This window comes from Tiliqua scincoides, chromosome 1 (genome assembly GCF_035046505.1).
Source record: "Tiliqua scincoides isolate rTilSci1 chromosome 1, rTilSci1.hap2, whole genome shotgun sequence".
NCBI classification, from domain to species: Eukaryota; Metazoa; Chordata; class Lepidosauria; order Squamata; family Scincidae; genus Tiliqua; species Tiliqua scincoides.
This window is the reverse complement of record NC_089821.1, coordinates 83,114,914-83,130,084: the sequence shown is the minus strand read 5'-3', so window position 1 is coordinate 83,130,084 and position 15,171 is coordinate 83,114,914. Positions and strand designations below refer to the sequence as shown.

General features: G+C 43.8%; 2 protein-coding genes across 3 annotated transcripts in view; one reads left to right on the top strand and one right to left on the bottom strand.

The window, feature by feature from the left end:
- The first annotated feature begins 2,437 nt into the window (after positions 1–2,437).
- Positions 2,438–14,792, top strand: LOC136645251 (5-hydroxytryptamine receptor 5B-like). Its single transcript, XM_066621492.1, has 2 exons — positions 2,438–3,403; positions 11,946–14,792. Exons 1-2 carry the CDS (start codon positions 2,438–2,440, stop codon positions 12,276–12,278), a joined length of 1,299 nt encoding a protein of 432 aa, XP_066477589.1. The 3' UTR covers positions 12,279–14,792.
- Positions 13,086–15,171, bottom strand: part of CCDC93 (coiled-coil domain containing 93) — a 45,663-nt gene continuing 43,577 nt past the window's right edge. For both annotated transcript variants that reach the window (XM_066611862.1, XM_066611863.1), the window contains one exon: positions 13,086–14,739. In XM_066611862.1, the coding sequence (XP_066467959.1) occupies positions 14,686–14,739 (54 nt within the window). In that variant the 3' untranslated portion in view covers positions 13,086–14,685. The remainder of the gene's footprint in view (positions 14,740–15,171) is intronic.

The following is a 15,171-nucleotide window of genomic DNA, read 5'->3' as shown; positions in this document are numbered from 1 at the left end:
ACTTTCTCATGGGGACAGTGTAAAAGACATAGAAAAGAATGAAACAGGTCCTTAATAGATTTAAAAAAAAAAAAGGCAGTGGGATGTGTTGGAGACACACAGGAACAACGGTTTTAGTTCTGAAACCATTCCAGTATTATGCTTTTGTTAATGCCTTCCCAGTTGGAAACAATCTGGAAGAGACATTTGATAAACTCATCATTGTGGGAGGGGGAGAACAAAACTGTAGGACATGTTGGAGACAAATGAAAACAATATTTTGGAAATGGCATCCATGCAGCATTATGATTTTATTAATCCTTTCCCAGCCAAAACAAATTTTAACACTGGAATGGCTGGTCCGACAGCATCAAAGCCTGACTCATACACAAGAACATGCCTTAGCGCCAATTATTCCAGTCTACTGTTTTCTAAAAAATGTGTTTTGGTTGGGAAACAGTAAAACTGTAATACCGCATGAATATAATTTCCAAAATTGTACCATGGATTGGTGACTCAACCAGTAAGACTTGGACTTGAATAACCAAACACACATTTTTTCATGGCTCCCTCAGAATGCAGGGTACAAGGGATGGCAGCTGGATGCAGGTCTCTTGTGTTCTTGTGTGCCCCCTGAGGCATCTGGTGGGCCATTGTGAGATACAGAAGGCTGGACTAGATGGTCCCGGGGCCTGATCCAGCATTTCTTATGTTCTTAAAAGTGACACAAAATAATACAGTTCTCCAGTTAAGGTACACTCCAAACTTTGATGGTGCATGCACAAGTGTGTGCGTGCGCGTGTGTGCGCGTGTGCGTGAGAGAGAGAGAGAGAGAGAGAGAGATAGAGAGAGAGAGGCTTTGCCCCTGTTCTTTGGTCCTGTCTGCCTGGGTGCCCTCAGGACTTGATTGCAGCTATATCAGTGCTGGAAAGTTGGATAGGATTGAACTGTAAGGCTGCAATCCTATCCACATTTTCCTGGGAGTAAGCCCCATTGACTATAATGGAACTGACTTCTGAGTAGACATGCATAGGATTGGGCTCTTCGAGCAAAGAGTTACTCAAAGCAGAGCAGACAATCAAAGCTTCATTAGGGAAACAACCAGCACAGACATCAAGGGGGCGAGCCGCTCCTTGGCCATCCCACCTCGGTGTGCTCAGCCAAGCCTCTCCGCCTGCCGGCGAGGGCAGTGGCATAGCTAGCGGGGGCAGAAGGGTGGTCCGCCCCGGTTACCACCCTTGGGGGGGTGTAACACCACAAATGCCCCAACATTGTAACATCATGAAGGTTCGGAGTAACCCCATCATGCCATATACAGTTGCATGTGCAATTTCCAGCGGAATGCAATGCAAAAAACCGGATTGAAATATCTCCGTTCCATCAAAAGTCATGGCCAAAAAAACCAAAAAATGCATGGAACACTAAGGAAAATGAAACTGAGCCATATCGCGCATTTACTCACAAGTAAGTGAACTTGCCACAGTTCGTCGGAAAGGGCAGGCTGAGAGGAATCCAATGATGCCAGAATGGTTCCTATCCAATGAAAGCAGCCCCCAAAAAAACCCAAGAAGGAAGTCCCTCCCTCCAAGCAGACTAATGTATTGAGCCCTAATGGAAAGCAAAAGTAAGCCACATGGTAATGTTTACTCACGAGTAAGCAAAGGTGCCTTGGCTCCTGGTCAAGTCAGTCAAAGGGGAATGCAAGGCTAGCTGCATGGTCCCCATCTGATGAAAGTGGAGTTCAACAGTGCTCCAGAAGGCAGCCCCCCCCCCCCAAAGAATAAACCAGAGGCTTGAGCTGGTAAGGTGGGCACTGGGGAGGGCTGAAAATCTCACTGCTTTGTGTGTGTGTGTGTGGGGGGGGGGGTTGTTATTGCAGGCAGGCTATAGAGAAAATTCACTTGGTGAAACGGGGCTGGCTTCCCCTTATTTATCTGTTTTTCTTTAATTTAATTATTTGATTTTGCTTGATGATGTCACTTCCAGCCATGACATCACTTCCGGTGGTTCCTGGCCAGATTGTCAATATAAAAAGTGGGTCCCAGTGTTAAAAGTTTGAGAACCACTGCCTTAACTCAAAACAGGTCAATTAGACATTGGGGGGGGGGGGTGACAACACCCTAGTGACCAAAATTCTGGAAATCGTGACTTTAAGGAATAATAACATCATGTTATCTACAATTTGATGCAGAATTTCATCCATTGCTTGTGGGAAATATTCACTGCATTTATTTTTCTGGCCATTATTATTATTCATTCCATGCCATGAACTATTACTGTCTCCGTCTCACCTACCTCACAGGGTTGTTGTGAGGACAAAATAAGGAGAGGAACCATGTACACCACCCTGAGCTGCTTAGAGGAAGGGTGGGATAAAAAGTGAATTAATTAATTAAACAATATTATTAATAATTAGTTAATTAAGTCATATGGGGTGACAACAGTTTATGGGCCCCGGATGTCAAATGACCTAGCCGCCTCTGGGCGAGGGGCAGGCAGAGCAGCAGCCTCCCCCCGGCAGACTCAGGAGCACGTGGCGGCGAGGGGAGGAGGCTGCTGCGCTGTTCGCAGCGCAATGCAAGGCGCGACTCTGCCGGCCGCCTGCGTGCGGCAGCGGCAGGAGGAGTTTTCGAGGCGGAGGGCTGGATGTGGCGGGCTGCTGGCTAGGCAGGCTCCGTGCGCGCAGAGCGCCTGCTGCCCCGGGCTGGCCATGGCGCCGAACGGCTCCTGGACGGCGGGGGGCAACCGGACCTGGCCGCCTGCGGGGGGCGCCGGCGAGCCGCTGTCCCCGCTGCGCGTGCTGGCGCTGAGCCTGCTGGCGCTGCTGACGGCGGCCACCCTGCTGGGGAACCTGCTGGTGCTGGCGACCGTCCTGCGGGTGCGCGCCTTCCGCCGCGCGCCGCACAACCTGGTGGCCTCCACCGCCCTGGCCGACGTGCTGGTGGCGGCGCTGGTCATGCCCCTGAGCCTGGCCGCCGAGCTGCCCGCCGGGCGGCGCTGGAGCCTGGGCCGGGGGCTGTGCCGCGCCTGGCTCTCCCTCGACGTGCTCTGCTGCACGGCCAGCATCTGGAGCGTGGCCGCCGTCGCCCTGGACCGCTACTGGGCCATCACGCGGCACCTGCGCTACACCTGGCGCGCCCGGCGCCGCGCCTCCGCCCTCCTCATCGCCCTGGCCTGGGCGCTCTCGGCGGGCATCGCCCTGGCTCCGCTCCTGGGCTGGGGCGAGATCCACTACAGCGCCCCGCAGCAGCGCTGCCAGCTTAGCCAGCGGCCCTCCCACGCCGTCCTCTCCACCTGCGGCGCCTTCTACCTGCCCCTCTGCCTGCTGCTCTTCGTCTACTGCAGGATCTACAGGGCGGCCAGGCTCCGGCTCGGGGGCCGCCGGAGGTGCAACGCCGTCGTGCCCCTCCCGGAAGTCGTCCAGGTGAGCAGTGGGGGGAGAAGGAGACGCACCACGTTGAATGGGAACCAGGGTGCTCTCCAACACCTGCATCCAAAGCCAGGCTGCCGTGCCTCAGAGCATGTGCAGACGGTAGAAGGCACTGCCTCAGAGCATGTGCAGAAGGCACCCAAGATGCCATCTCAGTATGGCCAAGTAATGCCACAGGCATCCCGTCTTTGGAATCTCAGCTCCACAACTTGTTCTTAGCCATGCAGTTTTACAGACTGGCAGCCCAATCCTATCCACGCTTTCCTGGGAGTAAGCCCCATTGACTCAAATGGAACTTACTTCTGAGAAGACATGCATAGGATTGGGCTGTGAGACTGCAATCCTGTCCATGCTTTCCTGGGAGTAAGTCTCATTGTACACAATGGGGCTTACTTCTGAGTAGACATGCATAAGATTGGGCTGCTACTAGGGCCCAATTCTATCCAACTTTCCAGAACTGATGCAGCCATGCCCACAGGGTGTGTGCTGCATCCTGCAGTAGAGGGGCAGTCACCAAGACTTCCTCAAGGTAAGGGAACATTTGTTCCCTTTCCTTAAAGCTGCATTGCAGCTGCGTCAATGCTGGAAAGTTGGGTAGGACTGGGCCCTTAAGCTGCAATCCTATCCACACTTTCCGGGGAGTAAGCCCCATAAAGGGACTGACTTCTGAATAGACATGCAAAGGATTGGGCTCTTAAGAGTGAGGAGTTACTCAAAGCAGATGAATCAAAGCTTCATTTAGGAACCAACCAGCACAGGCATCAAAACTCTTTCCATTGTCAGGGCTGAGCCTAATGAATAAAGAATTGAGCCCCCTTGGGCAACAGGGTGACTTCTCAGGTGACCAACAGGTAGCCACACATATCGGAGTCTTAGCTTCAAGGATCGGCCTGTGAAACAGTGTGGCTTGAATAAAGGCATCTCTTTTTTTCATTTTAGGAACTAAGTGCAGTACAGAAGTTTGAAAATGGAAAGATGCAATAGTTGGAATGAAGGGGGAAGCTTGGAAAAGTGAAGAAGTGCAGTCAAGCAGAGATATTGCTTAGTTTATACACTGATATGAGCAGCCTGCTTAAAAGCTGTACTCTCTTCCTTGAGAGGGTGCTTATGTGTTGAGGCTGGAGAGATGTGCTTCTTCCAGAATTTACTCTGACTTGGCAGATACATCCTATGGGTGGAATGGGAGTTAGATGTGAAGATATTGGGAATTGGTGTGCTAAGATGTTTTAGGAAGTTCTTGAATTGGTCCATCTAACACAATATTGGAGCTACATTGGCTGGCAGAGACTCTCCAGGGTTTCCTACCTGGAAATTCCAGAAACAGAACCTGGGACCTTCTGTCTGTAAAAGAGGCTGTAGTACTGGGAACAGTCTCATAGGCATCTTACAACACACATGTATACATGTTTACTCAGAAGTAAGTTCTTTTGTTTTCGGTGGGGCTTACTCTCAGGTGAGTGTGTATAGGATTGCAGCAATATGGTTTTATGTAAAAGTGCTGATGCTTAGATGAATATAGATGAATGCATTGATTTTTCTTTATAGTCTCAAAAGCCACCTTAAATGAATGTGAATGCATACCTTGTATATAAGAAGAAGCAAAAATGACATAAGAATTTCTGGTATATAATTTTTTTTTTATCCTTGGGTATGAACAGTAGAGAAAAGAGTGTATTTTTAAATTTTGTTTTATACACATAACCTCACTCTAATTCTTTATGCTGAATCCACTCTTTTTCATGTAAGTAGGATTGGGGGCATTTATTAGTCATGATATGGAATATAATGTAAATAATAATTAATATAATTAAAAATGTTTCTGGCATGCATACATTTCCCTTGTACTTTGTTCTTGTGGTGTATTAGGAGTGTCTTGACAATGAATTACTCTGTTACTTGCTTTATTTGTGTGAGCTTAGTAATGGTGATCTTCCTTGGATTCATTAATTGTTGAGCCATCTATGCTTTTGTCATCCCAAGAACTGGATGTGATTCATCTGCATGTAGTCCTGTATTTTTTCATGCAAGAAGTAAGGACTGTGGAAGGGGTGGGAGTATGCTGGAATGAATTTCATATGTCACTAAATGAGAACATAAAAAAATGGTCAGTCCAAGGTTCCATTTCATCTAGCATTCAACAGTGACCAGCCAGGGAATCCTACAGCAGAGCATTCTGACATTTTTTGTTTATTTCTGCCATGCCCTTCTCTCAATGGCTGCAATCCAGAATCACTGAATTCAAGCAAGTTCCCATTGGCTTTAATTGATCTGCATTGGCTGTAACCTCTCTTCATAAATGATCTTAGATGATTGTTTTGTAAAGTGATGCATTGCTTGTGCTGAATGAGTGCAACAGATTCTGGCTTTAAATAATTCATGAAGTACCTATGTGCTGTACCTGAAATCCATGCTTTCCTGACTCATTGACACATTTCTTTTCTGCCTCCTGTTTCCCTTTAAAAAATAATAATAATAATAATTCTCCAAAGTTTATTTCTCTAGTGCCCGTCTTCTAGTTGGTCTGTTTTCCCATACGCTGATATTTTGTGAATTGCATGCTTTGTGTATTTTACAGAACGGAGTGTGGAGCTGCTCTCTATAGGCATCCTGTTCTGTTGCTTGCTTATATGTGTAGGCTAATCTCCTTCAATCTCATACTCTGTGATGGAGAGAACTAGTGTTGTAATAGAATAAAGGTTTTTGGATCTGGCCCTTTGTCTTTGGTGAGACTAAGCACTAGTATAGGTGGCAGAAGTACTTTCCATTTCTCAGGAGCAGGGCTTATGTTTCAGAATAATTGAGATGTTTCTAATGGGTTTGCTATGGTGGACTGTACAGCTTCAGAATTAACTTTATGTAGAATACTGCAGAAGTCCTTAATGAGCCCCAAATGTTAAAACCTTTGGGAGTGTGTTTTATCTCCATTCTCATTTTGCATCTTGCAATTAAATGAGGTTATCGCTCTAGTTCCAAACATAACACATGTATTGCTGAGGATTTATGCTGTTCTGTTCAACAGGAGAGTAACTAATTGGATTTTCTTGTTTGATCTTTTGCTAACAGACACACAGTAGGAACACTTATTTGGTTTTTGCAATGGTAATTGAACATTGCTGTTTTTTTAAAAAATATATATTTCCTTTTCTGTCAGGTCCATAATTGTCAGGTTTGTAACGATAGGAGGAGTTCAAGAGTAAAAAATAGAGGCTTGATAGTTTCTGAATAAAACTGGAGTATATTTGTGACAGTGAAAGTGGACGTTTTATAATCACGCATCTGGAAATAATACACACACACAACTAACTTAAAGATGTGGGTTACTAAGCTCAATCTTAAACTGCATTGGCACAACCAGGCTGCATGGCCTTTGCTGCTGGAGGCAGATCTCCTCAGGATAAGGGGATATATTTCCCTTGTATAGCTGGTGCAAATCTGGGAAGCCTGCATAGGGCTGCCTGGGCTGGAAGCAGGGGTCAGGATATGGTAGAGGAGGCCTTCACTGACCCTGACCCCACCTCCCTCCCAGATCCAATCCTCTCCTGTTCCGCCCTTCCCATCTCCAAATTGACCTCCTGCTATCCTTTGTGACATTCTGCGCTGGCATGGGGACAGCCGCGCCAGATCAACAGCACATTAGAATTGCGCTGTCAGTTATAGCCATCAAATCAACCTGTGGAGGGAGAAAAACCATACCATTTCATGTAATTTTCCCCTGATTTCAGAGGTCATAAAATCGTTTACAGAAGTTCAGTCACTGGAAAATATACCAGGTTATCTTCCCAGGTATCTTAAATAGCTGAGAGTGAGGAAAGCATAATTGATAATTCTTTGTAGATCAGATCATTGCCTGAATTCTTTATAAAATATTAACTATTCTGCAAAAAGAAAAGTAGATTTGTTTTAACTGTACAGAACATCCCAGTAGGTATTTTACTTGAAAGGTGAAGTCTACATATGGGAACACCCTTTAAAACATGAATGGAAAAATCCTAGATAACTTATGTTTGCCTAGCAATTTGATTCCACTCTGTGAAGACTGCGCAGTTCTGAGTTACTTTTTTGCATGCAAATATATGAACCCTACATAATATTGATATTCATGTGGCATGCCTTACTTTGTTAATGAGTGGTCTGAAGATAGCTAATTTTCAGATGCTCTTAAACCACAAAAAAGCATTCATACACGAAGCAGCAGCAATAATCTTGTTAGTTTAGGTTTTATTTGGTGGCTTCATGTTCCATTTCCCCCTCCTTCTTTAAATTAGGTTTCCCGCTATTTTGCTGTTCTTAAAAATTCATTTTGACTTTAACAGATGTCTTGTCCAATCCAGCAAGGTTTTAGCTGCTTTCAGAAGTGTCTTTGTGCAGCTCTTTGTGCAAGTGTCTGATTGTGCAGAATCAGAATTCTGAGAAGTTTTAACACAGTATTTTTGCACACACATTGTGAGAAACATGAAGTTGGCTGTGTGCCCTTTCACCATGGTTCACATCACCAGAGTTCCCATTTGAGAGACCAGAGAAATATTGCACCATGCTGCATGCCTGATCATCTGATCTGTAGTCTCCCTGACAGGGGCTTTAGTACTGGGATTAGTGCACTGTGATTGGCTGTCAAATGTAGTTTGTACCCTGTGCTGTATTGGGTACAGGGTGGAAAGTGGTAGAAAAGTGGGCTGTGGCAGGAGGTAGAATTTTTAATGTTTTTACTTCCCCCTTATGGGGTTACTCCTACCTGCACCACTTCTGTGGTTGGCACAGCATTTTTATGGCTTTGGGGGGCATATTGTCTGAAGAGAGGTTCAGCTATCATGTACACTGATGCCTCCTCATCCTTCCTATGTCACACCCCAATCACCTCCCTGTTTTTGGTTTTCCATTGGTGGAGTTGTGCTGCTGTCTGACATCTGAGCTATGTTAGCACACATCGTCTCTGACATTGCACAAGTGTCCATGGTGGGCAGGCTTCTACAATGGCAGGTCCGTCATTGCACTGGTGTGATCCACTGACATACTTCAAGGATAGGATTGGGCTTCAAGTCTCCCTAGGGTTGGCATCTCCCCCTCATTGGCTGATCAGCATGGTCTGAATTGATAGTACTGCTTAAAATGCTTGTAGCAAGAGCAGGGAAGTGTTCTATGACCACAGTCAAACTTGTAGTTTCTGTGCAACTGGATTATAGGCAGAGTTCTTACAGACATCTACATCCAGTTCTTTAGGTGTACCCCAGAGCAGAGAAAGTTGTGTTTCCTGCCTTCCCCACTTTCTGCATATTTGGCATGACAAACATGCAGTTCTAGGATTCTCTTTTCCTGGCTGTAGACAGAGGAGGCAACCCAAGATTGACATCTTTACACTTACTACATCAGATTTTGTTTAATGTGTGGCTCAGATGTGTAGAATTTGCTGTCCATTTTGTTGAAATCCATTTGCTCTCCATTCCAGGACTTCTGTATAATAGGCATGGAAAACTTTGAAGTAGAATTAATACCATTCATTGCATCTTTAACACAGTGTCTTTCACACTTACCTGAATTCATTTTGGCATTAAATAAATTTGTAGGCTTCTGAGGTTGCAGAAGTGAACAACACCAGTTCGTACTAGAACAAGAACAGCTAGACATGAGAGTTAAGGTGAGAGCCTGATTCACCTAAGCCAACCCCTGTGCTTGGAAGATGTAAAGCTAATATATATTATGGTAGATTGTAAACATATATATGTAGAAGTAATTGCCGTTGTTTTCCCTGCAGCTCCTTTTCAGACACACTTGTGAAAGATTCTGTGCTGCTACAAAATGCTCAAGAGGGACATTTCTGAAAAAAAATTCTTGCTTCAGTAATTCACATGACATGCATGATCAAGCTCAGAGCCAGGGAACAAAGATTCTTCTTCCTGGAACTTGAGCTCTGTGATGGCTCTGAGAAGGACCACTTACTATATGAAAGTAAATTTTAAAACAAACCAGTAGTCATAGCTGCATTTGTGTGTGGATGTGGGAGGCAGCTGTGGCTTCCAGCCATGTAACAAGTTGCAGTATTTTGCCCTCACAATTGAAAGTATTTACTCATCATTAACATTTTATAGATCTGTGCAAAGTGGTCTAATCTGTTAATGCCACCTGTTAAAATCAGTGATAATTTCAGAAGTAATCTGACAGAATAGTAAAATGACTCCCCGCCCCATGTTTACATTCTAGATTCAAGGAGTGTTAGTTTCATGCCCTGTCTGAGAGGTTTCTGGCTGACTGCTGTTGCAAAACAATGCAGGATGGGGCAGAGCTTGGGTTGCTTTAACAAGAACAGGACTCGCGTTCATCTGTAATCATCCAAATATATGGCTTAGGGCACAATGCATGTACACTCAGAAGTAAGTCTCATTGTGTTAGCAGAGCTTACTCCCAGGAATGCGTGTACAGGACTGCAGCCATAGTAGCTCTGTTGATGAAACTTACCTTACAATTGGCTGGATGCTGAAGGCAGTCATCTTGCTGCATGGTTGTATCTTATATGCATTACATGGCAAAGAGCAGTCTTGTGCCCCTCGATACATAGAACTAGACAGTAAGTTAGGAGAGCTTCTTCCCCACTGCTCCATCTATTTTAAGTAGAGGGGAAACAATGAGGAATTGCCTTCTGGATACAAAGAATGGATTGAAACCATTGGGGTCTGCAGCCGTCAATCTATTACTTTTTTCATAGACTCACTGACAGCAGTGGGACTGCTTCAGAGTATCTGGTTCTTCTAATCTTCCATTCAGCTCCACACCATCAGGAACAACTCTGTTTTGTTAAAGGAGTTCGATTCCACCACGGTTTTTCAAACGTAGTTAGCAGGACTTTTGATCTGGACTTGCCCCATATGCAGATGGAAACAGCCTGTTTAGAATACAGAACAATTGATGGGGGGTTACTACACTATTCTATTCTGGAAGCAACAAGGCTGGGGGTGAGAATGGCAAGTGTGTGTTATTCCTTTCCACATATTGGTTTCAATGGCTATAGCCCTTTCCTTTCTCTCCATACAAGTTAGCGGAGAAATATTTTTTGAAACTGTTTCTATAAAAGGGAAGGCGTGTAGACATTGATAAGAACGTAAGAACAGCCCCACTGGATCAGGCCATAGGCCCATCTAGTCCAGCTTCCTGTATCTCACAGCGGCCCACCAAATGCCCCAGGGAGCACACCAGATAACAAGAGACCTCATCCTGGTGCCCTCCCTTGCATCTGGCATTCTGACATAACATGATAGAAGGTCATGCCTGTGGCTATAGTTAAACACCAGTATGTTAATTACAAAACTTCTCTAATGTATCCCCTAAAAAGACACATTGCAGAGAAAGGACATCTCCATTCTTAGGAGCCAGACCTGTTCCAGTTGTCTGCATGTTCTGTTCTGTGTTCCTGCATTCTAGAGTTGTTTCCTTTCTGTAGATGAAGATAGCATTATCCATCCTGATGACTGATAGTTGACTTTGCTGACTGCCTCTCTGGGCCTGCTAGCCTACTCAACAGGCTCATTAGTTATGAAGCTCACACAAACTGTGAGAAGACTCATCTAGTTCCCTAAAGGAGCCCCCTGAGTTAGACATTTAATATTGCTTAGTAGCTTCTTAGTTGAGTGTCAGTGTGAACACCTAACAAGCAGCTGTTTCTGGTGTGTTTCTTCAGAGTACAATCACTGAACTGAGTAATCATACAGAGCATCTTTAGTCCATATGACTGGTTTATATAAGAATACTGTTCATATAATCGAGTGTTGGAATCAGTCAATGAATGGGATAATCCCTGTCCCCAAAGGGCTCACACTCTTTAAAAAATACACAGCTACTGGAAACGATGCTGTACGGGGGCTAAAATTAGGTTGGTGTTTGTTGTGTAATTGACCATCACTTTGGCAGTTGTGCACAACACTTGTTTTCCAGAAACATATCCACAGCATTACAGGTGCCATTACTATACTTTAAGAACTTTTTTGCAGAAAAGCAGGGTATACAGCAGGGGCACCATATCCACGGTTTCAGTTATCCGCAGAGGGCTGTTGCATCCCCACTGGAAGCAAGGAGAGGTTTTGCTCCCCTCACCTCTGGAGGCTCTTCTGCGCCCCACAGAGGTCATGCATGTCCACCCAGCCAAAAAGCTGTTATTTTCATAAAGCCAGAAGTGATGTTTTTATGCCTTTAAAAGGGGCTTCCCTGGCCCTATAATGCCTTTTAAATGCATAAAAATGTTATGTCCAGTTTTGTCAAAAAACCAGAGGCTTTTTTTTTTTATTGCATTCTGAGCCATGCAGGCAGTCTCTGTGGGGCTCAGAAAAACCTCTGGAGTAGATGAGCAGTACCCATATAGTTTATTTAGACTGAATGTTCTGGGCTACAGAACCGCCCCCTCCACACACTCATACTAGTCAGAAATCTGGACTACATTTATATGTTTCAGAATCCCAGGTGTGGATTTATGCAGATTTTCTGTTGCCATTGCAAAGAAAAAAAAATAATCGTTATCCTCTTGGTAAGAATTCCTATTTGCTTTTGTATTGAGGTGAAAGAAGCTTCTCATCAGCCACAGATGGTGTTTACAGCTCGTCACACAACTGTCACTTTCCAGACAGATACAGAAACGTGGAGGGAACAGAAAGAGAAGAAAGCTGCTCTGATGGTTGGCATTTTAATTGGTGTATTTGTACTTTGTTGGATTCCCTTCTTTGTGACTGAACTAATCAGCCCCCTCTGTTCCTGCACCATATCACCTGTCTGGAAGAGCATCTTCCTGTGGTTGGGCTACTCTAATTCTTTCTTCAATCCTCTTATTTATACAGCATTTAACAAAAATTACAACAATGCCATCAAGAACTTTTTTGTTAGGCAGAGATGAAAAGATGACTGTCAGGTTCTTTGTATTGTTCTGCTCCAATTGGGCAGAGAACTTTGCATCAGTAAAATGCACAACAGAACATCATCTACCTATGGGGCTTCAGCAATAATAAAGACAAAAGCTCAAGTGTCAAGGGCACATCAGAAATGTAGCCCACTACAATTTTCCATTGCAGTGCAGAGCACAAATTCCAGCACTATCTAAAATCTAACTGTGGTGAAAGGTCCTCCTGCTCCATTGCATACAACAGCATTACATGAAGCAGAGAACTCGTAAAATCAATCACGTTCAAAAGTGTGTAAGAGTAATTCCATGCCAAAAACAAACAAGTTGCATCATAGTAAGATTATGTTAAAAAATTTTAAAGTTTAAATGTCTCTATAGCCAAAACTTTAGAAAGTCCGTCATGGGGGGGGGGATGGCATGGGAGGAACAAAGCCCCACTCCTCCAGAAATCTGTTAATGGACTTATTTCCTGTACAACATGGGCTGGTTCTTTTCATCATTAACAATATGTACTTGGCCACAACTGTTACTGAGGGCACATTTTGAAACACATGCCCAATCTTGTCTGATCTCAGAAGCTAAGCAGGGTCAGGCCTGGTTAGTACTTGGATGGGAGACCGCCTGGGAATACCAGGTGCTGTAGGCTTATACCATAGTCTTTCGAGACTGAAGGTTGCCAACCATTTTTCAAAAACAGAGAGCCATGTGCTAAGAATTAAGAATACAGCAGTTAACTGAAAGCCAAATATTTTAGAAAATTCTAAATGTATAGGAATGTTCACACCCACAAATGTACTCAGTTTCAGTTATTTTTATTCACTAGTGCTCAGTCCACCCTAGCACATTTCATTACAATATTGCATGATGTTTTGGGCTGCTGAATTTCTGAAAAAAATGTAAAAGTTCCCCACTGTTGTCCACCTGAATCAACATGTTATCAAAGTACTATGTGTTCAAAATATATCTGTTTAATAGGTTAAGATGTATTTATCAACTTAACAATAAGCTTGATCATCTCATTATTTATTTAAACTTTAATATATGCTGACATATATTGAAAATGTGGTTAAATTATGACAGACTCCAGAGGCAGTTCCCACGATACAAAGTTCCACAGGTTTGTTCAAGCAAAGGTGAAAAGATGAAGATGTCTTGTGTTTCCACAGCTGCCTTGTACCAAGTATATTCTTTCTCCACAAAAAGGGACAAAAGCATTTTATTCCATTAAATTCTTGTTCACAAAGACATATGTTGCTTGCAAGGCTAATAGCGTATTTTTGTTTTTTATAGTCTCTTCATGTAGGTATTCATCAGGTTTTTTAAAAAATCTGGCTGGAATATGGGCTGGAACCCATGAATATCAAGTTGGCTGCTGAGCACAATGAAGACTTTCTATGCAGAGTTCTAGACTGCTGACGTGTAACTTAATACAATAGGGCCAGTCCCCCAGTTTCTGTATCCATCAGTGTTAACTGGCCAGTTCAGGTTTGAACATTTGGTGGCCCAAGAGTTCTTGCACGGTCAATATTTGTTTAATTCAAGGCGTGTAGGAAATACACTTTTATACACAGGTACTTGATGCTCGGTGTCTGCTTGGCGCGCAAAGGGCTAGACTAGTAATGTGGCCGTTTACAGAGGTGCTGGCAAGAGGCCATAGCTCCAAAAGCCAGGAAGTCACACTATTAAACAATGTAACCGCTTCTTTGATTCATGGAGTCCAATGAGTGGAATTTGAATGGAAACTTGTTTATTCATTAAATTCAAATGAAGTATTCACATCTCCAGAATTCAGATGAAGCCTACCAGCTCCAACTCCACCTGAATTTGATACTTTGTGATCAAAGCCACCTCCTAAAGACTCCTGAGTTGGGGAAAAACTGGAGATGAGGAATAGTAAAAGGGTAGGAGGCAGGCTTGCTGCCTTCTGGACAGAGAACATGTGGCACAGGCAGGAGGCAGACCACCTTCCACCACCTCTGGTTCTGACACTCTGATATATTTCAGCAATGGATAGTATGTGAAACAAAGTGATGAAAAACATTTATTAGGAAATGCCAAATTAAATTTTAAAAGTAGCATTCATCATTATGCTAAAATGAACAAAGAAAGTTTGGTGCTTTTACTTTAATGCATATGGATTTATTATTTGTTGTTTAAAACATGATAAACATTTTCTAATATATGTGTATTAATGCTGAAAATTTAGCTAGTGCAAAAGTAAATCTAAATAGGAACAACTCAAAGGAATGACAGTTTTTTTTACGCATGAAATCAAATAAGGTAATATTTCCGACTGCTGCACTGCATTCAATCTTTACGCTTTAAATGAATAAACCTAGTTCACTGGATCAAAATGAGGCAGGGGACATAGAATGACAAACATACAAATGAGTCACGGTCTTCAAGAACACCTGGCTTTCAGCTTGGACAAAAGCATCTCATTTTTACGGCATTCCTGTTGATAAAAAAAGCCACAAACAAACAGATGAAGTCTTCAGCATTAAGCAAAGAAGTATTTAGGTTAAACAATGAGACAGTCCAATCTTATAGTCCACTTGAGCTGGTGCAGGATCCCTGCACCGTACGTCAGCCTACCAGCTCAGATCCTGTCCCTGCACAAATTGAAGCAGGTAGGTTTGTGTCCAACAGCATCAGGGGTCTGAGTGGGTGGCAGGAGGACATTCCGGGTGTGGGGAGGGGTGTGTGTGACTGGATGGGACAGTTGGTTGGACTGTTCCTTTATAGCACAAGAGGGAGGGTTCTGAAGATTAGAGCCTTCCATGAGCTTCCTTGTGCTCATGGGTCTTTGATGCAAGCCCATTTACCACCTCTCTAGTTGCCCTTAGCCTTCAATAATTACAATTACTTCTATGCATTTCCATTTCTC

Coding starts and splice junctions, on each gene's coding strand:
- LOC136645251 (XM_066621492.1), top strand. CDS start 2,438: ATGTCAAATGACCTAGCCGCCTCTGGGCGAGGGGCAGGCAGAGCAGCA. Junction 3,404..11,945: donor CCCTCCCGGAAGTCGTCCAG/GTGAGCAGTGGG, acceptor TTTTGTATTGAG/GTGAAAGAAGCTTCTCATCA.